A 27500-nucleotide genomic window follows, 5' to 3' on the forward strand; every position below is an offset into this window, starting at 1 on the left:
ATTCTGATTCTGATGTAGAGCGTACCTTCGACGGTGAGGGTGGCGGAGCTCATGGCCTCTCCGAAGTCGTTCCTGGCAGCACAGCTGTAGACGGCGGCGTCCTCGGTTAAGACGTCCAGCAGCATCAGCGTGTGCTCGTTCTCGTCATGGAGGATCTTGCACTTTGAGTCTGTGATCAGCTTCTGGGAGTTTTTGTACCAGGAGACCGTGGGCATCGGCAGGCCGCTCACCTGCACCGTGAAGCGTACGGAGCGCCCGGAGGAAACGGTCTGAGGCTGCATCTGCCGCTCGATCTGAGGAGGCTCCGGTACTGAAGCACACGCAGAAACCTCAGAATATAGGACAACAGATGTATAGCATTGAAAACATGGAGGTGGAGGTCACTCACGCCTGACATGGAGGTTCATGGTGGTCCGGTTCTTCCCGGCGATGAAGGTGTATTCTCCGGCGTCGCTCCTGAAGGTCTCCGTCACGGTGAGGCGGTGAACCCTCCGGATGCAGACGTAGTTGAAGCGCTGCTCCACAGAGAACTGGATCTCCACTCCGTTCCTCAGCCAGCGGCCCTCCACCTCGTCCTCGTTCACCTCCAGCTCAAAGGTGGCGCGCTGCTTCTCCACAACCTGAAGATAAACCAGACCAAGGCTTTAATCCGGAGAACTGAGATCCAGGAGGTCTGTTATAGTTCTAATGTTTCTTAATGCTCTTAATGTCTTTCATGTATCTAAAGCACTTTGAATTGCCTTGTGTTGAAAGGTGCTATATAAATGCACTTACCTTGCATATAGTTATATCTGTATATCATTTTTGTTTTATCTTTCATTTTTGTAATCTTTAATCTTGTGTGAATCTGTGCCGTCCTGTTTTTCATTCTTACCCTGTTGCTGTGTAAACCACCATTCCCCCCCATCTTATGTTATCTTATATCTGCAGCTCTGTCGTTTTCATATGATGATCATGATTCTACTCACAGCGATGTCCCTGCTGGCGGGTTCGGAGATCTTGATGTCCCGTCCCAGGACCCCCAGCAAGGCCTTGGACATGCTGGACCCGGCCACCGCGGTGTACTCTCCGGCGTCAGAGAGGCGTACCGACTGCAGCAGCAGCTGGTGGGCGAACTTGTCTGAGGTAATCTTATATCTGCAGGAGACACAGCAGAGGCAGTCTGTCAGGAGACTGTTTGGGAAATATGTTCCTAGGCCCATAATGACATGTCTGTACTGCCCTCACTGAGCACCTGCAACCTTGGGCTGCTCTCAGTGTTTTGTCTCCCTGTTCCTGCCGATATATATGTTTTATCTCGTTATGCACAATGTTGATTATTCTCTCAGAACTAACTAAATACATGGGTCTGAGGTAGAGATCTTCAGAATTGGCTTGGCAGCAGCTGTATCACCTCCTGTCTGCAGAACATGTCTTGTGAATTCTCCGTCCGAAGCTCCAAATAAACCATCAGTGTTTGCCATCAAAGTTCCTGCTCTCTCCGCGTCTCTCTGAGTCTCCATTGCTTCAGAAGTTTCCATCACAGAAACCTTATTTTCCACCTGTCTGCGTGTCGGTTTGATCGGGGAAGGGCTTACCTGTCGCACATCTCCAGCTCCTGGCCGTCCTTCATCCACATCACCTGCACGTTGGGCTCGGAGACCTCACACTCGAAGGTGGCCCTCTTCTTCTCCGTGATCTTCATGTCCTTCAGGTGCTTCGTGAACTCGACCACGCGCGCTGCAGCGGACAGAGAGAGGAAGTTACATGACAGGTTTTTAGCTTAAGCTTTCATCCAAAGCATTTTACATTCACTCAATACCGTAGAGATGCGTCTGGGAGAAATATGGGGTTAACTTCCCTCCGGGAGACAGGTGGGGTCTAACTAATAACCCCCTGATTTGCATACCAACACACGTACCCACTGAGCATTCAAAAGGCACACGCAGTGGGTACAAAACAAAAATGTTTACATCGCAGGAAAAATAACACTGGTCAGAACCAAGTTAGATTTTAAAAATACTTTAATTTTATAATCGTATTCCTGACCTTCTCTTACTTTCTCATGTTGTTCATGTTTGCACAACCACACACCAAAGCAATTCCCTCGATGTGTAAACCTCGCAATAAACTCCATTCTGAATCTCATTCTGATGTAACTACCATATGTAAATGCAAATTCCAATAAACAACAAGTGGCTGACAAAATGAAAGAGAGTGAAGAAATGATGCTGGTGGAGCCCCAAGCAGAGCAGAAAGGAACAAAGAGAGAGATGTTACCCTCCACGTGGAGCTTGGCGGTGGTGATGGCCGACCCGGCGCTGAAGCTGTAGGCGGCGCTGTCTCCTCCGTGAACATTCCTGATGCTCAGCGTGTGCGTCAGCTGCTTGCAGCGCGCCTGGCAGCGGTCCGTGGAGCGGATCTCCACGCCGTTCTTCAGCCACTTGTACGTCACGTTCTCGTTGTTCACCGTCACCTCGAAGGTCACCGTGTCTTTCTCCTGAGCGTTCAGGTCCTTCAGCATCGTGGAGATCAGGATGGCTGCAGGACAACATGGATAGTTAAGAAGCAGAAAGCATGATGTTTGAAATACTTCACAAATGAAGAATATTCCTAATTCCTGCATCTCTGTTCCTGCACTATTTTACCTCCTTATTTGTTATTGTGGACTTATGGCTCTAGACTTTCAAAGTAAAAGATGGTTGTGCTTCATGTTAATGAGTGCGGAGTTCCCCAGAGAAGCGTCCTGGGGTCTCTTTTATTCCTGACGTATTTCAATGATTTAAAATAAGGAGATATATTTTTCTCTTACTCTTAAAGATAAAAATGTTAACATCAGAGCGTAAAATGTTTTAATAGGTTCTCCAATTCTCCATTTTGCCAAATAAGTCGATTTCTATTTTGGGTAAATACATTTTTTAAGAGATCCCTGACAATTACAGACAATGTGCACATGACACCCATATCCTGTAATTAATTGACGATATGATTAGGAAGGTGGCCTTTGCACGAAGTTCAGGTAACATAGCTCGCTAACAGCTTACGGGTGACGGTGAGCTTGGCGGACACTCGGTCGTTCCCACACACGAACGTGTACTCGGCGGCGTCTTCTCGGGTCGTGTTGGTGATCTTCAGCTGGTGAAGTTTCCCCTGGACCACGATCCTGAACTTGTCGCTCATCTCGATTTCCACGCCGTCCTTCAGCCAGGTGGACGGCACGTTGAAGTGAGAGACCTCACACTCGAAGGACGCCGTGTGCGTCTCCGGCACCGAGACGCTCTTCAGAGGCTTGGTGACTCTCAGGGCTGCAGGGGGGAAACACAGGTCAGCAAACATCCAGGATGCTTCATATCAGGGGGGTCAAACATAGACCAAGACTGGACCGCCAGAGGGTCCGATCCTCAGGATGACTTTGCAAAGTGTTCAAATGACAGAGAAGACATTCATGATAAACTGAGGCATGATATGGTTGAAATTGCATTTATGCTTCTTAAGAAATGTCATTTTGTTTCTAATGTTTTATAAAAGGAAGTTCATGAATGTTAAAATGGTCAGAATGTAATTTCTTCCACTAAAGCTAAGGGGTTATTTACAGGTTATTATGCTGTGATTTTACTGGTCCGGCCCACTTGAGATCAAATTGGGCTGTATGTGGACCCTGAACTAAAAAGAGTGCTATGGTGCTAGGCTAATGTGCTAGGCTAACGTGCTACTCACACTCGACCATGAGGCGTGCGCTGCAGTGCAGGTGCCCCGCCACGGCGCTGTACTCCCCCTGCTTGCTGTTGTCTACGTCCTGCACCATCAGCTTGTGCGTCTTCTTCTCCGACAGCATCCTGTAGCTGTCGCTGGTCTGCAGCTCCACGCCGTTGAACATCCACTTCACGGGGATGTCGTCCTCGGAGAGACCGAGCTCGAACACGGCGGTCGCGCCCAGCAGGGAGGTCACGTCCTTCGGCTTCTTCAGGATCTTAATGCCTGTGGGGAACAGAGTTCTTAATTCATCTCGGGCGAAACTGGGTTTATGACCATTGCTCTATTTTAGAATATAAAATAATAAATGAGTTGAACAAAAAATGTGACCTAAAAAGATGAAATACAAATTTTTAATGAGCATAGGAATTGAATTCAAATCTGCAATGAAAAGATGAAATTAAATAAAGGAAATAGAAAAACATTTTTTACGGAAACCAGTTACTAAAATATGCTAAATTAATTAATAATAAACAATAAAAAAAGATCTTTGTCAAAACATAAGTTTAAGTAAATGTCCAACAATACATTTAATTTAATACAATTAAATACTTTATTAATTACATATACATATTCTTATCAAACATAAAAAGATGTAAATGAATCGTCGTCGTACCCTCCACGTTGAGCCGGGCGTTGGCCGACAGCTTCCCAAGTTTGAAGGAGTACACGGACTCGTCGCTGGTGCTGCAGTTCCTGATCGTCAGCGTGTGCACCGCGCCCTCGATGATGATCTCGTACTTGTCGCTGGGCAGGATCTCCACGCCGTTCTTGATCCACGCCGCGCCCCTCACGTCCTTATGGGTCAGCTCCAGGCTGAACGAGGCGTCCTGCGTCTGCACCACGTTCAGGTTCTTCAGCGTCTTCTTGATCTTCACCGCTGCAGCAAACACACCAAGGCACTCGTTAGGGTTATATTATATATCATTATTAAATAAGCACTTAGTATTTCGTTAGCAGGAAACTGTTATCACAAATGATTTGTTATCCGCTTATTACCCATTAGCACACGGAGGAGCATCATCTGCTAAAGATTCACAACTAAAACTAATGTTAAAAATATGAATCCAGAGTGAATAGGCTTAGAGACGTACCCTCGACCCGCAGGGTGGCGGTGGTTTTGGACGTGGCCACCTGATAGGTGTACTCGCCCACGTCGGTTGCCTTGGTGATAGCGATGACGAGGCGTCTGACGGCGCCCTTCACCTCGCTTCTCGTGTTCTCATTAAAGTCCACATTGTTCCCGTCCTTCAGCCACTTCCCCTCCGCCGTGGGGCTCGCCACCTCGCACTCCAGCACCGCCGTCTGCGAGTCGGCCACCACCAGGTCCCTCAGGGGCTTCTTGATGGCTCCCCCTGGAGGCAGGGAGGAGGAGAGGTAGGAACAAACAGATTATTATAAAATATATATACTATTATACTGTAAGTCAGTGATCGTGATCGACTGGTCGATCGCGAGTGTGGTGCGGGTCGGTCGCGGACCGTTAAAAAAAAAGTAACAAAAGAAAGAAAAATAAAATTTAAATAATAATGTTTGAAAAATACGTTTTTAGATGTAAACCTATCATCCACCACCCCATTAGCAGGTGCCACTTGATTGACGTATATTTGAGACACCTCAATAATATAATACATTAACCGTGCTTAAAGTGAACCTCATCATGATACAAGAGAGGACGGCAGGACTGTAATTTCCCGTGTTCAGTGAATGCAACAGAGGCAACACACCAGACCAATCAGAGAGTTGCATGGAAATACACGTGTGCTTGTGTCATTCAAGCTCGGCTCTGTGTGTGTGTGGCGATAGCGCATTTAGTGTGATAGAGAGAGGGAGAGAGGGAGGGAGAGAGAGGGACCGGTGCTAGCGGGGACCGTGATGTTAGCATCTGGTTAGCTAGCTGCACTAACGGACATAAGGAGCTGTTTCCACAACAAGCTGGAGGAGAGTCTTCCCCTGTCAGACTGAGGGGCTCAGGTGAGCTAAAGGACTCTCTGAGTGTTTAGAACGGTTTTGTCACAAATTATTCAAAAGATTATTTCCGCGGCACACCTTCATATGATCATTATAGTTATACAAACAATAAGAGAATAAATGAAAAACAGGTATGAAATAGCCTACTATATGGCAGTAAAACAAGTTGGTATAAAATACAGTTTAATGTGATTTATAAAATATCCATAAAGAAAAAGAACATCTGTTTCCAGTTGTGTTTCATCTGGGTGCTGAGAGAGGTATCCATAGATCTCTTAATGTTGCTCTCAAAGTGCACCAGAATGATGCTTTCAACTTCAATATTAAAAAAAATATCTTCCCGGGGGTGCATCCCACCGGACCCCCCTAGAGGAGGTGAGGACCCCCCTAGAGGAGGTGAGGTCCGCCCCCCAATAGCACTTTACCCCTGCATATATGCCGTGAGCTGATTATGGAGCCTTCATTGTAACAGTCATTCAGATGAGCCAGATATAAAAGGCCTCAAATTGGAAGCACTATCTGGGCCGTCTTTTTCACTCAATTCTGCAATAGGTAGATCTCTCCTTTCACCTAGGCCGAGGTCGGTGATCTTGGGCTTAAAAAGGTTGGTGACCACTGCTGTAAGTAATACATTTCATTTATAGAGTACACTTTAAAAACGTCATCTCAAGGTGCTTCACAATGCTAGGAGGAGAAAATACAATCAAATAAAATGTTATCTAAGGAGCATATTGAATGAAATATGGTAATATAAAAAAGGTTAAGAGCATAAAGGTTAGAATAAAATAAAGGACAGCCAGTAACATTTCTTTTGAGGCTTTTTTTTTTAAAACAGAGTGATGCAGAGGTCTGCATGTTCTCTGGAAGCTGATTAAGTAATTATGATTTTATTATTATAATGATATTCCAGTGGTTGCTGTAAAAGTGTTTCTCCAATAAATGCAGAGTTTTGTGACGTCAGAGAGTCAACATTAGCTGATACCAGATCACAATTGAGAACCCCAAACTGCTCCTGTGGGGATTGTCCACAGTACTGAATGTATGTAAGTCGCTTTGGATAAGAGCGTCTAACAAATGACATGTAATGTAATATCAATTATATCACATCTGCTGCAATACCTACTTGCTTACGTTCAGCATCAAATACATCACCACTGCGCTCAAAAAACAATTATATACTCATTAAAGAAAGTTGATTTAATAAACAAAGACACAGATTTGAAAATCAGGATTCAACAGAAATTTGAAGAAAACAGTGTAGAATGTTTAGAAAGAGATGTAGTTACCGGAGACGGTGAGCATAGCGGTGCACATCTTCTCCCCGGCGGCGAACATGTACTCGCCCTCCTCGTCCTTCATGGAGTTCATGACGGTCAGCGTGTGACGCTTGTTCTTGGACTCCATCTTGTGTTTCGGCCCGGCCTTCAGAGGCTGCCTCTTGAAGGTCCAGAAGGCGTCGATGCCGGCGTGAGAAACTTCTGCGTCGAAAACCACGTTCTCCGACTCGGAGCACTCCTGGTCTTTGATCGGCTTCAGGATCTGCACGGCTGGTGGGGGACAGGGGATCTTTAATATATATCTTATACAGTAATAATAATACATTGGATTTTTATAGCGCTTTTACTAATGCTCAAAGACGCTTATACGTATATATATTATTTAATCAGCTGCAGGAACTGGTTATACTATTTGTATTATTATATTAAACATTTCTACCTCAATGTCTTACTATTTTTAACACTTATTTAAGGATTGATTCAAGACATTTTAATTCAAAGTATTTTTTTACATATCCCTAACTTCCAAAGTGTTGGCAAAAGTGAGCATTAGACGCTAAAATAGTTAGCATTAGCTGCTAAAACAATTAGAAATAGCTGCTAAAACAGTTAGCATTAGCTGCTAAAACAGTTAGCATTAGCTGCTAAAACGGTTAGCATTAGCTGCTAAAACAGTAAGCATTAGCTGCTAAAACAGTTAGCATTAGCTGCTAAAACGGTTAGCATTAGCTGCTAAAACAGTTAGCATTAGCTGCTAAAACAGTAAGCATTAGCTGCTAAAACAGTTAGCATTAGCTGCTAAAACAGTAAGCATTAGCTGCTAAAACAGTTAGCATTAGCTGCTAAAACAGTAAGCATTAGCTGCTAAAACAGTTAGCATTAGCTGCTAAAACGGTTAGCATTAGCTGCTAAAACAGTAAGCATTAGCTGCTAAAACAGTTAGCATTAGCTGCTAAAACAGTAAGCATTAGCTGCTAAAACGGTTAACATTAGCTGCTAAAACAGTAAGCATTAGCTGCTAAAACGGTTAGCATTAGCTGCTAAAACGGTTAACATTAGCTGCTAAAACAGTAAGCATTAGCTGCTAAAACGGTTAGCATTAGCTGCTAAAACAGTAAGCATTAGCTGCTAAAACAGTTAGCATTAGCTGCTAAAACAGTTAGCATTAGCTGCTAAAACAGTAAGCATTAGCTGCTAAAACAGTTAGCATTAGCTGCTAAAACGGTTAACATTAGCTGCTAAACGTTAGTATTAGATGCAAACTTTTGGTGAATTTAGAAGAAATGTACACAAACACACAAAGTTAGTCTAATAAACTCCTGGATGTGGATTCTGGAGGTTCTCTTTGATATCTCCAATCTCTTTCTCTTTCTCTCTCCCTGACATGAAGACATCAGTAAACTCACTCTGGACGGTGAACTGGCAGCTGGTCTCGGCCCGGCCCACCAGCAGCTTGTACTGGCCCTGGTCCGAGGCGAAGGTCCGGTTGAAGACGAGCCTCTGTTTGGATCCCTTCGCCACCATCTGCACCCGATCGCTGGCCGTCAGCAGCTTCCCGTTCAGGAACCACTTCACAGAGAGAACGTCCTGCGCTGAGATCTTTGTCTCCAGCACCGCCTTTGTGCCTTCAACTGCACTCGTGTCCTTCAGAGGGGTCAACACGCCGATCGCTGAAATACACAGGAAATACTTCAGTATCAATATCACTGTACAGGAAATACATCACTATACACGAAATAAGATAATTGTTTCGTTGGCGTCTTACTCTGGATGACGACCTTGGCGCTGGTGGAGATGGCGTGATCAGGGACCACGAAGGAATACATCCCATGATCAACCTTGCTGGTGTCTTCGATCAGCAGCTTGTGGATCTGTTTGTCGACGACCACGTGGACGCGGTCGGACGCCGTGACCGACTTCCCGTCCTTCATCCAGCTGCCCTCCACGTTCTCCTGGGAGAAACGGACCTCCAGCTGAGCGATGTCGCCCTCACACACCGTCAGGTCGCTGAGCGGCTTCATCAAGGTGATCGGGCGAACTGCAAGGGGAGAAAAAGACATTATAATAATTATTTATAACAGATAAATAAAGACTTTACACGAAGGTCAGTGCACTAAACAAGACATAGGAGTTACTCTAGGAAACTGAGAAATACTCAAATCCTTAAGGCTCTCAAAAATATTGTAAAAAGAATACAGCAGAATATATGAAAACTTTTGTAAATAACTTTTGAAAAATAACAAAAAGTCCTATATCGTGGGATCCAGGGACACTGATCGAGCTCGGACCCAAGTAAAGAAGAGTTTTATTTGACAGCTCTGGAGTATGATGCACCTTGTGACTTGTTTCTGGAGCACTGTCAGGCCATCCTAGAAGAAAAGTCACGAAACTCAGCCAGACTTCCACAACTCACGTTTCATCTTCAGGGAGGCGCTGGTCTTGAACTCTCCGGTTTTGAAGGAGTATTTGCCTTGGTCCTCCTTCTTCACGTCTTTAACGGAGAGGCTGTGTCTGCCTCTGCGGGAGGAAATGACGTATTTGCTGCTGGCGGAGATCTCCTTCTCTCCGAAGAACCAGCTGCCTTCAGTGTCCTCACGGGAAACCACGCACTCAAACTCTGCCGAGTATGTCTCTGGGACCTCGGTGCTCTCCAGCTGCTTCACCATCTCCAGTGGAGCACCTGTTTACATACAAGGGGAAACGTCCTGTTAAATACACAAAGAGAAACCTCTCTTTAGAGCAATGACTGGTTATCTTTCAGCTGACCCACCTTCTACGGTGAGCTTTGCGGTGGTCTTCACGTCTTCGTCGTCAATCATCATGCAGGAGAACTCGGCGTTGTCCTTCATGCTGATCACCAGCACTGACAGGAAGTGGACCTTTCTGTCGGCGTGCATCCTGTACTTGTCTCCGGTGAAGATCTGCTGGTTGTTCTTCAGCCATTTGACTTTGACGAAGGGCTCGTTGGTCTCACACTCGAAGGTGGCCATGGTATCCTTCTCTTTGGCCTGGACCTCCTCCAGCGGCTGGGTGAACTTGATCACCTGCTTGGCTGCAGAATGACAACAATGCACAAAGTTTAATTAAATGCACATGTAGGAGAAACGTTAACTGATAAAGAGTTTGGCCAGATGCTCCTGACCTACAGATATGAACTTCTTGTAAACGGTGGCGTTACCTTGCACCAGTAGGAAGGCGTGGCTGGACGTCTCTCCGGCGCGGCTGCTGGCCTTCACCATGATGCTGGCTGAATCCTCGGGCTCTACGTCTCTGATGACCAGCTCGCAGACCTGGTCCTCGGGCCAGTACCAGTTCACCCGCTCCGTCTTCTCCAGCTGAACGCCGTTCTTGAACCACTGGCACTCAGGCTCTGGTCTGCCCACCACCCGGACCCTGAACTTCACTTCGTCTCCCAGAGAAACTGTCTGGCTGGTGATGCGCTCCAGGATCCTGGGGGCCTCCATGCTGGCGGACAGCTTCACACGCTCTGGTTTCAGAGACTTTGCGGTCACTTTGAGCTCCTCCTCCGCTTTCTTCTTCGCCGCCTCCTCCTGTGCCTTGGCGCGATGCAACAGATCCTCCTTTGTCTTCTTCAGCAGATCCTCGTAGGACTCGTCCTTCTTGCGGGACTTGAGCTCCACGGCGGTGATGGACTCGTAGTAGCCTTCCTCCGTACGGCGCTTGAACTTCCCACGCAGCTCATCGGACTCCTCCGTGGATTTAGCGTGCACATTCCTCTGGGCCTTCTTCAACTTCACCACCTCCTTCAGCGCGGAGTCCTCGGAGGGTTTCTCAGCCTTAACAACCTCGAATGTAGCTTTTCCAAGTTCGGCAGGGGCAGCGGCGGGTTTCACCTCGGTACGACGCAGTTGAGTCCTGTTGTCCTCTTTCTCCACGATCTCCAGCTTCACCGTGTGTCCGACCACGCCCAGGTTGTTCTCCGCCGTCACCTTCACCTCTCCTGAGTCATAGGATTTGATTTCTGTGATCTCCAGGAAGTAAATACCGTCGTACCGGAGTCTGTATCTTTTGCTTTTGCGTATGAGTTGCCCGTTGAGGTACCAGTTGACCTTGGGAGTTGGGTAGCCGGTGACTCTGCAGCGGAAGCGAGCCGTGTCACCCTCCTTTAGGCTGGCGGGTTCAGGAAGAAGCACGATCTCAGGTTTGATCTTCTCAAACTCGTCATCAGTGGTGACACCTGTAGGTCCGCCCTCGTGAGCCATGCGCTCCATCTCGTCCATCCGATGAGCCCCCTTCCTGCCTTCAGGGAGCTGAGTCTCCTCCACCAGGCCTTTCTCGTCCTTCACCACCAGTGTGGCGGACGTCTGATCCGCCCCGTACTTGTTTGTGGCTCTGCAGGTGACGACGCCGCTGTCTCTGGCGTACGCCGCTTCGTAGTCCAGACTGCAGTATCCGAACTCGTTGACCATGCGCAGCCTGTTGGCCGCCTCCAGGGGTTTCCCGTCATGCAGCCACTCCACCACCATGGTGGGGTCTCCGATGGGCGTCAGCCGGCACTCGAAGTGAGCCGGGCCAAAGCGCTTCATCCTGATGGAGGTCAGCTTTTTCTTGAACTGAGGCTTCTGCTGCTTCTCTTTGTCGTACAGGTCGCCCTCCTCCCACTGGTCCTGGCCGTAACGCTGGTGCAGGGGCTCCAGCTCCGGCGCTGCGATATCTTTAGCTTTGTAGGTTCCTTTGGGAATAACAAGCTTCCTCTCTGGTTCGGGCTCCACTTGGTCCACCTCCACGTTGACCCTGCAGCGGGTGGTGTCTCTGCCAGCCTTGTTGATGGCTGTGGCCGTGTACCAGGCGCTGTCTGCACCGGCGGCCGACGGGATCTGAAACTTGGCCTCTCCTTTGGTTCCCTCCACCCTGCAAGATGGATCAGTCGTGTGAGAAAAATGTGCATACAAATAACAGGATTTATCTATTATAGAAAAAGCTTCTGATTGTTTTCCAGTTTATGCAATTATATCAAATATATGACGTCTGCTCTGAGAGCTACCTGATGTTGGGGTGCTTGTGTGGGGAGATGATGTCGCTGTTCTTCAGCCAGACGATGTCGGGTAGCGGGTTTCCGATGGCTCTGACAGCCAGCTCCACCAGAGTGCCCTGCTTCACACTCAGGTTCTTCAGCTTCTCTGTGAACTGGGGTCGCAACAGCGTCTCTTTGGCTGGAAAACAAATATAAAAAACCTCAGTAACAGTCAGTAACAGAGCCGGCTGATGGCAAATAAATGCCTCAGTGTCGTCTTTAACACAGTTCTGCAGTCTTACCGTCCACGGTGAGCGTGACGGAGATGTTGGAGCGTCCGGCCCGGTTCTGTGCCACCACGGTCCACTCTCCAGAGTCATGAGGCATGGCAGGGACGATGATCAGGGACTGGGTCCCGTCCTCTTTAACCACGATCTTGTGAGTGTAGTCGCTAACCACTTGTTGTCCTGAGGAGGTCACGAGACACACATGTTATTGTCAGACCAACAAATCTTAAAGCCTGTTGCTCTAAACCAATCGCCCATTGGGTGTTTATTTTCAGTCCAGACATTTGCAGACTACAGGGGTTTCGTAACAACATGAACTCCCAACATTTATTTTAGAAGACCCTGTGGACTGATCTGTACTGAGACTCACCGTTGTGGAACCAGTATGTTTCGGGCATCGGTCTGCCGACCACCTTCAGGTCGAAGCGTGCCGTCTGGCCCTCAGAGCATTTACATGAGGCGGGCTTCATGACGAACACGGGTTTGTAGAGTCTCTCCAGCTGAGCCTCGTCCGTCTCGTCCAGCCGGCGGGCCGGAGAGCGTCCGGGAGAACGGCTGGAGGAACGTCCAGGAGACCGACTCATAGAGCGAGGAGACGAGGATCTGAGAGGGGAGAGGAGGCCATGAAGTCTACAGGTGTACTGGTCTACAGGTGTACGGGTCTATGCTACAGAAGAAAACCACTAAGATCATCTGACACACACAGTGTACAGTACAGCTACGGTTTTAAATGGCTGAAGTAGCACAGAAAGCATTATAAGGACAGTCATACTGCTTTGATTTTATTCCAACCGTACAATTACAACATAAATTATTTACAGTTTTTAACCCGGACCTTCATTAATAGCCAAACCATAATGTGTTGTGGGGTCAGTGTCATTGGAATACATTTTCCCCTCAAACATTTTAGCAGTCACATCTTAAGTTAGCTAATGTTAGCAAAAGGCGCAACGTCAGGAGTTCCAGTTTCTCTGTTTCTTGAAAAGAGCCCTTACCGGATTCTTTGCATGGCAGGTTGTGGTGTGTATCTTTGAGGAGCTCCAGCTCCGGACTCAACGTAGAGCTTTCCGGAGCTGACGGAGTTCCCCTTGATGTTGCTGGCGAAGGCGGTGTAGACGCCCTCGTCCTCCGGCTGCACCACAGGGAGGCGCAGGCTGGCTCGTCCGTCCTGGAGAACCTCCATCTGGTATCGGTCACCTGATCTGATGCGCTGGCCGTCTTTGAACCAGGCAATCTGTGGAAGACAAACAGTCATACAGAGCTGCAGGTGTTTCTGTGTTCCTGAAGGCATCATCACTCTGGTCCAATGGGATTCCTCCGTGTGATTTTGGATTATGGCAGAAAATAATCTCTGTGTCAAACAGATGTTTATGATGCTTTCACGTTTAGTTCAGCAGGATAATCCCCACAAATTAACACCACTTTATGATTTCTGTCCAAATCGGAGAAAAAAGTAAAATTCTGAAATGTTGAGAAAATTTCATAATTTAAAGAAAAAAGGATTTCTGAGAAAAAAAAGGAATTCTGAAAAAAAGGTCAAATTCTGAAATTCTGAGAAGAGTAACCCTGAGAAAAAACCCATCATTTGTTCATATTCAACATAAAGAGCAGTACCTTGGGGAGGGGCATCCCGCTGCTCTTGCAGTGGAAGGTGACCCCCATACCCTCCAAGATCCTGTAGTTTTTGACGGGGGTGTCGAAGATGGGCTGCACGGCCTCGTTGGGGTCAGAGGTCACGATCAATTCTCCGTCCTCCGTCACGATCTCTCTGTAGGTAAACTTCATGATGACGAGCTCGTACTCGTGGATGATCCTCTGCTCGATGGCAGACAGATGGAAGTCCTGCAGACCAGAGGAGGCGGGACAACGTTTATTAAGACCAAGTCAGCATGCAGAGACTTCAAGATGTGTCTTTAGCCCTCATCCTAACCAGGTCAGCATGCAGAGACTTCAAGATGTGTCTTTAACCCTCACCCTAACCAGGTCAGCATGCAGAGACTTCAAGATGTGTCTTTAGCCCTCACCTCAATCAGGTCAGCATGCAGAGACTTCAAGATGTGTCTTTAGCCCTCATCCTAACCAGGTCAGCATGCAGAGACTTCAAGATGTGTCTTTAGCCCTCACCCTAACCAGGTCAGCATGCAGAGACTTCAAGATGTGTCTTTAGCCCTCATCCTAACCAGGTCAGCATGCAGGGACTTCAAGATGTGTCTTTAGCCCTCACCTCAATCAGGTCAGCATGCAGAGACTTCAAGATGTGTCTTTAGCCCTCATCCTAACCAGGTCAGCATGCAGGGACTTCAAGATGTGTCTTTAGCCCTCATCTTAACCAGGTCAGCATGCAGAGACTTCAAGATGTGTCTTTAACCCTCACCCTAACCAGGTCAGCATGCAGGGACTTCAAGATGTGTCTTTAGCCCTCATCTTAACCAGGTCAGCATGCAGAGACTTCAAGATGTGTCTTTAACCCTCACCCTAACCAGGTCGGCATGCAGAGACTTTCACTGAGACTGTGTTGATCTGAGAACCAATATAAAAACTCCATGCTTTCCTCCTTCAACTTTGTGTGACAAGCTGTTACCTTTTTTACAAATTTGGTTTGGGTTTAAGGTAACTGTTTAAACCCAATGCTCTATGAGTCCTAGACCAAGCCCCAGAAAGTCCACTGGACCAGTTCTCTTTATACCTCCATGCTATAAATCTGCTCCTACCTGTCCGGTTATAATGGTTGAGGTCTGCTCCATGGGGGTCGCCCCGGCGGTGGGCTCCTGCACCATGGCTGTCACTTCAGTCTTAAAGGTGGCTTCCTGTTTCTTCATCAGGGCTTCGTATTCCTCTGTCGAAACAAAGCGTTCAGCGTTAGACTGCAGCACTTCTTCTCCTCTAACCTCTTCCTCGCTGCAGGTGTTTCTGACAGAGGAGTTTCCTACCTTCCTCCAGCAGGTCTGCAGAGGCAGAAACTTCTCCCAACTGGTTCTTGGCGAACACCGAGTATTCTCCGGCGTCATCGGCAAAGGTCATGGAGATCTCCAGCTTACATTCGCCGGTCTCCTTCTTATAGGTAACTTTATATCTGATGGAGGAAGGGGGTGAGGGGTGTGTTAAAGATCATTCAAAGAGAGCTGCTGCCCCCTACAGGCTGCAGTGTGCATTACAGATACAATGACTACATTGATCTTTGCTTAGACTTTAAAGAGCAAAGACTGTGATAGACTTACAGTCATGGGGATATATCCTCTGTTGCACTTTCGCATTGGTTTGATCAAATCTAAAACCATCACTGTGTCTTTCCTTTTTAGGGTTAAAACCTTGTTCCAGTAGAAGATCGATCTTCATGCTCTGAGTTAGAAACTCAAAATTCAGGTTTTCACATTAAATTACGTGGTGCAACATGTCGCTGAGATATGGTTGAGAATTCCCTGGATTGTAAAAACTGCTCTGGGTTTGTTATATGTTTGACAGCCCCAGGACATGAGGTACATTGCCTTCACAGCCGGTGTGTTCCTGACCCACCTGTATCCAGTAGTGAGCGGGACGCCGCCCTTCTTCCAGATGACGTGAGGTTTGGGGCTCCCTCCCACCTTGCAGTCGAACACCACGCTGCCCCCCTCCTCCAGCTTCTGAATGCTGGGTTTCCGGAAGAAGACGGGGGCGACGTCCGGGACGTTGGCTTCGCTCACCTGAGACTCCGTCTCCTCTGGAGCCTCTTCTCTTTCTCTGCACACACAAACCTCCTGTTAGCATTACATCTCTGTACGCTCAGTCCAATAGAGAGTGTGTTTTCTGGAGATAGACAACGGTAATCAAGCTGCACCACATCTAAATATTAAAGATCATTAAACCAATGTTCCAACTGACTGTGACTCAGTATTTCCCACTTTATGTCTTACTCTCCAATTTCAAATGTTTTAAAGGGCACCTTTACACAGTCTTTGTACTTTGTGGAAAGTAAACAAATGTCACGTCAAACCACTAACAGTGCATTGATACCACAGCGGTGGAGAATATGCAGTTTCCCTCTACAATCTTTTGGATCAGTGCTGTTATAAACCTTTGTCATCGGGGACATGTTAAATAAAGTTGCCTCTCATTACATTTTTTGTTAAATGTTACCGACATGTTCAGTAAAGTTGTGAAGGATATAAACTGGTGTTTATGGTGCACTCACGGTTTCTCTGCAGATTCTGCAGCCACCTCTTCTCTGCTCTCGATGTCCTCGGACACTGCAGGACAACCACAGGTTAGATAGGAAGAAACATAGAGTTAAATACATTAGTGTAAAGAAATATAAAGTAAAAACAGAAGAGGAACACCAAGAGTCTTAAAGGTATTGACATGTTTCTGAGGACTTTGAGGGCTATTTGTATTCTTTAAGTGACAGTAAATTATAATAATGTCTGTAGCTGACCCTGGACCAGCAGGTAACAGGAGGTGCTGACGGTGCCCGCCTCGCTCGTGGCGGTGCAGGTGAAGCGCCCGCTGTCCTCGGCGAAGGCCTCACGGATCACCATTTGAGCAATGGTACTCTCGTAGGAGATGTGGAAGTCGATGCTGCTCTCGATCTTGTAGTCCTCTCTGAACCACATGATGCTTGGGGCGGGGTTTCCGCTAATCTGACACTCCAGCGTCACCGACTCACCCTCCGTCACGTTGGTGTTCTTCAGACCCTGCACACACAGCACTCAGAACAGTTAGTACGCATTGGGAAAATACTGAATGTCTTCATCCAATATGAGAGTAGCATCATAACAAAGGTACCCCAACATGACAGGATGTGTGATTACCTAGAAGAGCATCAGGACTGTTTGAGGCATATGATAGCTATGTGATTAACATGATGATTCAGCCTCTATGGAGAGAGACATATGACAAGCATGCTCATTTCTGACGTGGAGCTAATCTGAAGTAAACATTGAATACTGCTTTCTATTCCTCCATCTTGTGACTGAGGAACTCCCTCTCTTGGATATCAGCATGTGAAGGACTCTGTTCAGGAACTAGTTGATGCTCTGTATGTGATGACTACTTCCATTCTGGAGAGGATCACAGATACATGGATCCTGAGGTTCAAGCTCAAGACGGGGACCAGGGAGAGTTTTCTAACAATACGTATATAAACTCAGTTAAAGAAGCGTATGGTTTCAGGAGGACTCACCGACACCAGGGTGGGAGGAACCACGGCGCCGCCGGCTGACGGCACGGCTGCTGCCTCCGTCACCTGATGGAGAAACACCTCCGTTAGCTCATTACAATACAACTACATGCTACAAGAACACACACACACACACACACACACACACACACACACACAGGACAGACAAACACACAGGAAACACACAGGACACACACAGGACACACACAGGACAGAGACAGGATGAGGCTGATGAACAGGTGAGGATGGGGGGTCAATAGCGTCGATGAGCACGGTAACGTTTTTGTTAGAGTGAAGTTAAAAGAATGATTCAAACACAAATATATGTTTTGTGCGTGAAGTTTCCTGACTGGATTTTCACACAAGAAAACCTGACCTAAACGTCTACCCTAGAAGTCAGGAAGCACCTGGTGTCTTCTCCTCAATATGGGAACACAACACGTTTTTATACAGATAGGAAGTGTATGTCAGTTTAATGAAACGTTTGTATTGGTTGTATTGAAGGTAGACATTTTGGCTCAGCTCAGCGAGGTCTTGATGCTGTAAGTCTTTCTAAATGTTCAAGAGTTTAAATTACTATGTTAATGTTTTCTGCAGACGTTATCAAGCAAACTGTGGTGTCTTCATCTTTTCTAAATCAAAGTGATGCCTGTATTGTGTTTCCCCGTGATATCTAAAGAACTTTAAAGTTGTCTCGTAGAGGGGTCTTCCTCAGGAGCGTCTGCGCTAAACCTCCGGACCCTAAACCTCCGGACCTTAAACCTCCGGACCCTAAACCTCCGGACCCTAAACCTCCGGACCCTAAACCTCCGGACCTTAAACCTCCGGACCCTAAACCTCCGAACCTTAAACCTCCGAACCTTAAACCTCCGAACTTTAAACCTCCGAACCCTAAACCTCCGAACCTTAAACCTCCGAACTTTAAACCTCCGGACCCTAAACCTCCGGACCTTCTCTGAACTGTGATCAGGTTTTCTTGTCCTGCTCAGATCCAGCCGGGTCACAAACCTGGACTCCCCACTCCTCATATCCCGCCTCCTGCCCCCCCGACAGCACGGCCTCATATGATTGGGTGAAGCCTCTGAAGGGGGAGGGGCTTCGGAAAGGGGGGGGGACAGACTCCATCTCCAGGATCTTAGTACGGGACGGACTGGGAGACTTCACTGGTTTGATGATCTTTCTCACCCCACCAGAAGAGGAACAGAACTCTCTGTGCAGAGCGGCGACCGCCGAGCCGGCGATGGAGACCTGGGGGGGGGTTGGTTTATTACATCTATAGCACTGGAGGGGGTGTACTGGTTTATTACAGCTACAGCAGGATCAGGTAAACCACTGTGCTTGTTAAACTGGGGGGGGGGGGGGGATGGGCTACGGACATTAGTTTATTAAAGCTACAGCAGGGGGGGTTCACTTTATTATTTTATTAACTACAGTTTCCAGCAAGTCAGCATTTCAGGGAAAACCAAATGAGTTTTTCTTAAAGTGTTAAAGCTAAAACAGATCAGCTGTTCTGACAGGAGATGCTAACGGTGTGCAGCTAACTACAGTAGCTTTACTCACATTACATCATTATCTTGTGAGTTATATTAGAACAACAACCTGTACGGCATGCTATCAGATGCTCTATCCCTGACCCTAAGATATTTAACTCGTTAGCTCGTTAGCTCCAGGGGATACAGCCAGAATAAGAGACAGGCAACAGGAAGTCAGGTGATTAACAGGAAGTCAGGTGATTAACTGAGGGTCAGGTTGATTATTGAAGTCCACTTCCTCTTATTTCTACAGATGATTAGTGTTGCCCGATGACGCCGCTCTTACCTCGGAGCTAGCCTCGTGTTTCGGGACAGAAACTTTAGAAACTGTGAAATGAGGAAGAGGGGCGAGACCAGAGTCCACCTGGGGGGGGGTCTCTGTCTGAATCTGGGGTAACCAACACAGCAGCGTCACAATGTGTATATTTATATGTAAGTATATATAGGTACTGCAAATAATGACTGATTATCAAGAGACTTGTCCTTTCAGATCCCAGTTACTAAGCACTCGCCAATAGTTCAGATTATTGTGAAGACGTTTATAAGTCTTTTTTATTCAGTTTATAATTCCCTATAGTTTTGATGGTACTTATGTGATACCAAATGACCTTTATCAAACCTGCTCTTATCCACGATCAAACAGTAACACAAGGGACAATAAAGCCGATCAGCATCTGATTTTAAAATGATCTGGAGTTCTTGTTTTCAGAGTGGTATAATATTCTGAGTGATCTGAAGGTGTTCAAATCTCTTGGTAACGTGGTCTGTTCCCAGCTGACCTGGTTGAGGTGTTCAGGTGTGACCATGTGACCCTCTGCCACCTGTTGACTGACAGCGAGCTGCGTAAGCCCGGCCTCCTCGTCTTCAGCCCCGCCCACAACGGGCTGACGGACGCGAGCCAGATCTACGGCGGCCATCACCGTGGCAACCGCCACCGCCTTCCCCCCCCCCGCCTGCAGACACAACCAGCAGCACAACGATGGGAGGGCGGCCATGACAGGGGGGGGGGGGGGCTTATCATAGGTGCCAATTAGCTTCCAATTAGATCCCAATTAGTTTACCTTTGTTCCCTCCGCCAAAGAATATATTTTATTCTTGGATCTGCAGCTGGTGGTAGATGCCAAGAAAACCAAGTTCGTTAACTTCCTTCCAGTCTGTTTGTTTACTTCCTGTTTGTTTACTTCCTTCCTGTCTGTTTACTTTCGTGAGATGTTTGTGATTGAACGTTACAAATGGAGACAGAGCCAAACTAGCGAGCTTTATGCTAAGCTAGGCTAATCAGCTCCTGATTCTGTCAGGTAAAAATCATCTCTTTTGCTTTCTATGCTCTTAGTATAATAATCATTCAAGATTTCCAGATGTGACTCAACTTTAACTGCACCTGATTTACTAAAGGAGGGAACAGGAATCACGAGTTTAATGAAAGTGTTTGACCCCCCCGACCTTCCTGCCTCTGTCATAGACACAGAAACTCTCCACGAATCACAAAGTGAGTATATGTACACGTCCTGCAGTCACTCAGAGAGTCTGGTTTTTGAGATCAAACATCATTTCCTGATTATCAAAACCTGGATCAAAACGATATCCGGTTTTTTGGAAACTGACAGAAAAAAACTCTGATTCATAAAAAGGTTTGATTCCAAACAACTTAATTTAAATGAATGGATTGTTTGACGGTTGTTGGTAATGTGTGTCTGTCAGCAGATACCATCTTCCTGTGAATCTGAGGATACTGGTATTTAGCATGTACATGTACTCACAGCAACATTTAAGATGATCACATGCCCATCTGTGTGACATGCAGCGAATACAACACTGACATCTTTCCGTGAAGAAACCAACGTGAAAAAAGAAGATGTGTTTAAAGACGAAGACGTGTTTAAAGGCGAAGACGTGTTTAAAGACGAAGACGTGTTTAAAGACGAAGACGTGTCCGCCCTAACAAGGAGCTACCTGCTGACAGTCGGCGCTAACAGAAGGAAGATCGTCGGACAGATCGGACGAGACGTTATGAAATCCTTCTCCGCCTTTGGAAACGGAGGACAGGTCTTCGAAGAGGAACGACGGACTAAAGCTCGTCTCCTCCGTCTTGTCTTCTTTGCTATTGTCCTCCGTTAGCATGTTAGCACTACTTTCAGGAGCTCTGCCGGACTCTTCTTCGCCCGACGACATCGAGTCTGGCTCATCCAAACTTTCCCCAAGGTCTTGTTCTTCTTGTTCTTCTTCTCCGTATGAGTTAATGTCGGAGAGATGGTGGTCGCCACCCGGGGAGGGACTGGAGGCCTCGGCTGACTCCATGTCCACAGACTGAGGCTGAATCCAAATCAAGACGTTACATTTCCAAGACGTTGAGACAAAACTGATGATAAAAATGTCCATGATGAAATGAGAGGGATGAGATGGAACCAACGGGACGGCAGGATGATTCACGCTTTGATTTCAAATGAAAGGACTTTAAAATGTGATTTTATACGGCTAACACGTCCAGCTGACACTGGGGTCTAAATGAAAATATATAGTGATATTCAAATTGAAATGAACCGTAAAGAATCAGAATGTAACACGTTGTGTTTGGACAGAGGGTCTATCCAGTGAGACCCCCGCCAGGGGTTTTTGTTCCTCGTTGGGATAAACCCTGTGACGTTTAACAGAGAGACGGATTCTCAGGGTTTTTCACAACAGACATTAAACATAAAAACATGAAGGAAAAAATTAATCACAAATCTGAACTGAAGCTCAACAGGAGGAGGAAAGGGTCTAAACATATTTTTATTTAGTCACAAATACCTTTTGAAACTGAATAAGCTAGATATGAAGCAGTATCTTTTTTCCTGATGTTGTTTCCTTCATTATTTAGTATTACTATTTCCTTTCTTTATCTTTCTGTACATCTCTAAATAAATATCTATAGATAGAGTTGTAATTCAGATGTTTTAGTGAAAGGAAGTGAAGGGTCTCCATCACTAGCTGCAGGACACAGCCTCTGGTGGACGTTAGGGGAACTGCAGGTTGATTTGATATACTTTTAGCAGAACAGGCAGACACTGCTGTTTCCAGGGGGGGGGGGTCCTGAATGGTTCAGAGTCTCAGTATTTAGAGGAATACAAAATGTTATGAACAAGTTGTGCATTCTCTGATTGTTAACTGGATTGATGGACTTATATTATAACACCAGAGCTGCATCCTCTCAAGTTATCCTGAATTTGATTGTGTTTTGATTGTGTGTCAGATGTGTCGTTAAGTTTGGGCTCTGAGAGGAGGGGCTTCCCAATCAGGTTTCTAATTAAAGAACATCAGCAGGTTAAATGTATGTTGGATCCGATTTAGATATATTTTCTATTCCTCCTCCATTCCTCCCACATGTCTCCCCCCTGATTGACCCCCAGATGGCGCCCTGCTCACCTCTTGACCCCCACTGATCTGCATGGATTGGCCCCCGCTGATCTGCATGGATTGGCCCCCGCTGATCTGCTTGGATTGGCCCCCGCTGATCTGCATGGATTGGCCCCCGCTGATCTGCTTGGATTGGCCCCCGCTGATCTGCATGGATTGGCCCCCACTGATCTGCTTGGATTGGCCCCCGCTGATCTGCATGGATTGGCCCCCGCTGATCTGCATGGATTGGCCCCCGCTGATCTGCATGGATTGGCCCCCGCTGATCTGCATGGATTGGCCGCCGCTGATCTGCATGGAGCTGCTGGCGCTCTTCATACTGCTCATACTGCTGCTCATGGCGGTCATACTGCTGCTCATGGCGGTCATACTGCTCATGCTGCCGCTCATGGCGCTGAAGCCGGCCTCGCTTCTCTTCCAGGGGGGCAGAACGTCTCCGCCGGCGTCCGCCAGGGAGCGACTGCTGAGGGGAGACATGGACGGCCTGAAGGGGGTGACAGAGAGCTCAGTTACACATCAGATTCAGATCCAGATCCATTTACTGTCCGTTACACAACATGGAACCGATTCTCAAACCCCTTCATGTATTAAAGAGACTCAGTGGCCATTTAATAAAAGTGGTTTGTTCTTCGACCGGCGTATCGTCCAGTAAAACAAACTGGTCGAAAAACAAAAAATGTTCTGAAATACTGTATATACAGTGTCATTTCACTACTCTTGTGAACCTAAGACTTTGGTAAACCAAATCTAGAGTCAGTTATCTCATCACACAGTGTTCTAAGGTGAGTGAGATGCATTTCTAGCAGGACCAGAGACTGTGCTGAACATTTTGATATGTAGCACATGGGGTGCCATGTCATGACAAATACATTTAAAAAGTAATTTAAGGAAATCTAAAATGTGAGAAATAACCCTTAGCCCCCAGAGGGTAATACACATTCAAAAAGTGTTGGTGTTGCAGAAGTCCTCAAGGGGATCCAGGAGGCTTTAAATGGGGCTGAAGGTTAAAGTGGTTGCACGTAACATTCGGAGTAATGCAGACTCTCAAACCAAAGGAGCATCAGCTGTTACTCCTCTTACACTCAGAGATAATGTTGTATAGTAAATAGGATGCATCACAACCTGCGGCACAAATACATTTAAATTATTCTGGAGATGAATAACTAAAAGCTCGGTAAGGTACACATATTCACATCAACTAGTTGTTAATTAACATGCATATTCATGTAAATGTAGGTGTTATTAGGTGTTCCCCCACCTGGATGGTGTTGGTGTTGGCGCCTTCACGTGTCTGACGGGGGACGGGGATTGTTGCCGGCCCCCCCCCACCCTGACGGCCAGAGAGGACTGTGTTGGGGATTTTGAGGGTGGTTTGGGAGGAACTCTGGGGGGGGTCTTATGAGCCAGAGTCAGCTCCCCCCCCTCCACGTGCATTGCCATCATGGACGACTGGAAGCTGGCCTCCACCCTCTGAGGACAAAGGGTTAGGGTTAGGGTTAGGGTGATTATTAGAAACAAGAATTAAAATCATCGTGTTTATTGTTTATTTATTTATCGTTCCGTACCTTCTCCACTCGGGTCTGACGGGACGACATCACTGTCTTTGTTTTCTTAGCTGGAACGGCTTCTTCACCTGAACACACACAAACACACACCTTAAAGCCAAACTGGACCAAACTCCATGTCTTTATACTAAGCTAGGCTAACAGTTTCCCCCTGTTTCCCATCTTTATGCTAAGCTAGGCTAACCTTTCCCCCTGTTTCCCATCTTTATGCTAAGCTAGGCTAACCTTTCCCCCTGTTTCCCATCGTTATGCTAAGCTAGGCTAACCTTTCCCCCTGTTTCCCGTCTTTATGCTAAGCTAGGCTAACCTTTCCCCCTGTTTCCCATCGTTATGCTAAGCTAGGCTAACCTTTCCCCCTGTTTCCCATCTTTATGCTAAGCTAGGCTAACCTTTCCCCCTGTTTCCCGTCTTTATGCTAAGCTAGGCTAACCTTTCCCCCTGTTTCCCGTCCTTATGCTAAGCTAGGCTAACCTTTCCCCCTGCTTCCCGTCTTTATGCTAAGCTAGGCTAACCTTTCCCCCTGTTTCCCGTCTTTATGCTAAGCTAGGCTAACCTTTCCCCCTGTTTCCCGTCCTTATGCTAAGCTAGGCTAACCTTTCCCCCTGTTTCCCGTCTTTATGCTAAGCTAGGCTAACCTTTCCCCCTCTTTCCCGTCTTTATGCTAAGCTAAGCTAACCTTTCCCCCTGTTTCCCGTCCTTATGCTAAGCTAGGCTAACCTTTCCCCCTGTTTCCCGTCTTTATGCTAAGCTAGGCTAACCTTTCCCCCTGTTTCCCGTCTTTATGCTAAGCTAGGCTAACCTTTCCCCCTGTTTCCCGTCCTTATGCTAAGCTAGGCTAACCTTTCCCCCTGCTTCCCGTCTTTATGCTAAGCTAGGCTAACCTTTCCCCCTGCTTCCCGTCTTTATGCTAAGCTAGGCTAACCTTTCCCCCTGCTTCCCATCTTTATGCTAAGCTAGGCTAACCTTTCCCCCTGTTTCCCGTCTTTATGCTAAGCTAGGCTAACCTTTCCCCCTGTTTCCCGTCTTTATGCTAAGCTAGGCTAACCTTTCCCCCTGTTTCCCGTCTTTATGCTAAGCTAGGCTAACCTTTCCCCCTGTTTCCCGTCTTTATGCTAAGCTAGGCTAACCTTTCCCCCTGTTTCCCGTCTTTATGCTAAGCTAGGCTAACCTTTCCCCCTGTTTCCCGTCTTTATGTTAAGCTAGGCTAACCTTTTCCCCTGTTTCCCGTCTTTATGCTAGGCTAGGCTAACCTTTCCCCCTGTTTCCCGTCCTTATGCTAAGCTAGGCTAACCTTTCCCCCTGTTTCCCGTCTTTATGCTAAGCTAGGCTAACCTTTCCCCCTGTTTCCCGTCTTTATGCTAAGCTAGGCTAACCTTTCCCCCTGTTTCCCGTCCTTATGCTAAGCTAGGCTAACCTTTCCCCCTGTTTCCCGTCTTTATGCTAAGCTAGGCTAACCTTTCCCCCTGTTTCCCATCTTTATGCTAAGCTAGGCTAACCTTTCCCCCTGTTTCCCGTCTTTATGCTAAGCTAGGCTAACCTTTCCCCCTGTTTCCCGTCTTTATGCTAAGCTAGGCTAACCTTTCCCCCTGTTTCCCGTCTTTATGCTAAGCTAGGCTAACCTTTCCCCCTGTTTCCCGTCTTTATGCTAAGCTAGGCTAACCTTTCCCCCTGTTTCCCGTCCTTATGCTAAGCTAGGCTAACCTTTCCCCCTGTATCCCATCTTTATGCTAAGCTAGGCTAACCTTTCCCCCTGTTTCCCGTCTTTATGCTAAGCTAGGCTAACCTTTCCCCCTGCTTCCCGTCTTTATGCTAAGCTAGGCTAACCTTTCCCCCTGTTTCCCGTCTTTATGCTAAGCTAGGCTAACCTTTCCCCCTGTTTCCCGTCTTTATGCTAAGCTAGGCTAACCTTTCCCCCTGTTTCCCGTCCTTATGCTAAGCTAGGCTAACCTTTCCCCCTGTTTCCCGTCTTTATGCTAAGCTAGGCTAACCTTTCCCCCTGTTTCCCGTCTTTATGCTAAGCTAGGCTAACCTTTCCCCCTGTTTCCCGTCTTTATGCTAAGCTAGGCTAACCTTTCCCCCTGTTTCCCGTCTTTATGCTAAGCTAGGCTAACCTTTCCCCCTGTTTCCAGTCTTTATGCTAAGCTAGGCTAACCTTTCCCCCTGTTTCCCGTCTTTATGCTAAGCTAGGCTAACCTTTCCCCCTGTTTCCCGTCTTTATGCTAAGCTAGGCTAACCTTTCCCCCTGTTTCCCGTCTTTATGCTAAGCTAGGCTAACCTTTCCCCCTGTTTCCCGTCTTTATGCTAAGCTAGGCTAACCTTTCCCCCTGTTTCCCGTCCTTATGCTAAGCTAGGCTAACCTTTCCCCCTGCTTCCCGTCTTTATGCTAAGCTAGGCTAACCTTTCCCCCTGCTTCCCGTCTTTATGCTAAGCTAGGCTAACCTTTCCCCCTGTTTCCCGTCTTTATGCTAAGCTAGGCTAACCTTTCCCCCTGTTTCCCGTCTTTATGCTAAGCTAGGCTAACCTTTCCCCCTGCTTCCCGTCTTTATGCTAAGCTAGGCTAACCTTTCCCCCTGCTTCCCATCTTTATGCTAAGCTAGGCTAACCTTTCCCCCTGCTTCCCGTCTTTATGCTAAGCTAGGCTAACCTTTCCCCCTGTTTCCCGTCTTTATGTTAAGCTAGGCTAACCTTTCCCCCTGTTTCCCGTCTTTATGCTAAGCTAGGCTAACCTTTCCCCCTGTTTCCCGTCCTTATGCTAAGCTAGGCTAACCTTTCCCCCTGTTTCCCGTCTTTATGCTAAGCTAGGCTAACCTTTCCCCCTGTTTCCCATCTTTATGCTAAGCTAGGCTAACCTTTCCCCCTGTTTCCCATCTTTATGCTAAGCTAGGCTAACCTTTCCCCCTGTTTCCCGTCCTTATGCTAAGCTAGGCTAACCTTTCCCCCTGTTTCCCATCTTTATGCTAAGCCAGGCTAACCTTTCCCCCTGTTTCCCGTCTTTATGCTAAGCTAGGCTAACCTTTCCCCCTGTTTCCCGTCCTTATGCTAAGCTAGGCTAACCTTTCCCCCTGTTTCCCGTCTTTATGCTAAGCTAGGCTAACCTTTCCCCCTGTTTCCCGTCTTTATGCTAAGCTAGGCTAACCTTTCCCCCTGTTTCCCGTCTTTATGCTAAGCTAAGCTAACCTTTCCCCCTGTTTCCCATCTTTATGCTAAGCTAGGCTAACCTTTCCCCCTGTTTCCCGTCTTTATGCTAAGCTAGGCTAACCTTTCCCCCTGTTTCCCGTCTTTATGCTAAGCTAGGCTAACCTTTCCCCCTGTTTCCCGTCTTTATGCTAAGCTAAGCTAACCTTTCCCCCTGTTTCCCATCTTTATGCTAAGCTAGGCTAACCTTTCCCCCTGTTTCCCGTCTTTATGCTAAGCTAGGCTAACCTTTCCCCCTGTTTCCCGTCTTTATGCTAAGCTAGGCTAACCTTTCCCCCTGTTTCCCGTCCTTATGCTAAGCTAGGCTAATGATGTCCTGGGTGCTCAGAGATCAAACTAAAACACCAGGCTGCTGCTTCAGTTGTAGATCTATAGATCTACAGTTCTCTACATGTCTGTGTCCGGTTGCTGGGAAGACTCC

General features: G+C 47.1%; 1 protein-coding gene and 1 long non-coding RNA gene across 12 annotated transcripts in view; one reads left to right on the forward strand and one right to left on the reverse strand.

Annotated features, from left to right (window-relative positions):
• ttn.1 (titin, tandem duplicate 1) overlaps positions 1–27500 on the reverse strand; it is a 236951-nt gene that overhangs the window by 194254 nt on the left and 15197 nt on the right. For all 11 annotated transcript variants that reach the window (XM_079667095.1, XM_079667103.1, XM_079667097.1 and 8 more), the window contains exons 5-28: positions 23885–23952; positions 23578–23789; positions 22329–22803; positions 17398–17460; positions 16651–16909; positions 16411–16465; positions 15756–15959; positions 15173–15315; positions 14954–15078; positions 13857–14084; positions 13238–13476; positions 12613–12845; positions 12258–12422; positions 11986–12154; positions 10159–11852; positions 9751–10032; positions 9394–9660; positions 8746–9018; positions 8387–8650; positions 6990–7250; positions 4827–5087; positions 4349–4612; positions 3697–3957; positions 3026–3284 (exon numbers count right to left, since the gene is read on the reverse strand). In XM_079667095.1, the coding sequence (XP_079523221.1) occupies positions 3026–3284; positions 3697–3957; positions 4349–4612; positions 4827–5087; positions 6990–7250; positions 8387–8650; positions 8746–9018; positions 9394–9660; positions 9751–10032; positions 10159–11852; positions 11986–12154; positions 12258–12422; positions 12613–12845; positions 13238–13476; positions 13857–14084; positions 14954–15078; positions 15173–15315; positions 15756–15959; positions 16411–16465; positions 16651–16909; positions 17398–17460; positions 22329–22803; positions 23578–23789; positions 23885–23952 (6724 nt within the window). The remainder of the gene's footprint in view (positions 1–3025; positions 3285–3696; positions 3958–4348; positions 4613–4826; positions 5088–6989; positions 7251–8386; positions 8651–8745; positions 9019–9393; positions 9661–9750; positions 10033–10158; positions 11853–11985; positions 12155–12257; positions 12423–12612; positions 12846–13237; positions 13477–13856; positions 14085–14953; positions 15079–15172; positions 15316–15755; positions 15960–16410; positions 16466–16650; positions 16910–17397; positions 17461–22328; positions 22804–23577; positions 23790–23884; positions 23953–27500) is intronic.
• On the forward strand, positions 15185–15825 carry LOC307030613. The gene is made up of 3 exons (XR_013805721.1): positions 15185–15303; positions 15542–15605; positions 15705–15825. It is a non-coding gene; the product is annotated as an uncharacterized lncRNA (long non-coding RNA).

Source organism: Notothenia rossii, assembly GCF_949606895.1.
Source record: "Notothenia rossii genome assembly, chromosome: 2".
NCBI lineage: Eukaryota > Metazoa > Chordata > Actinopteri > Perciformes > Nototheniidae > Notothenia > Notothenia rossii.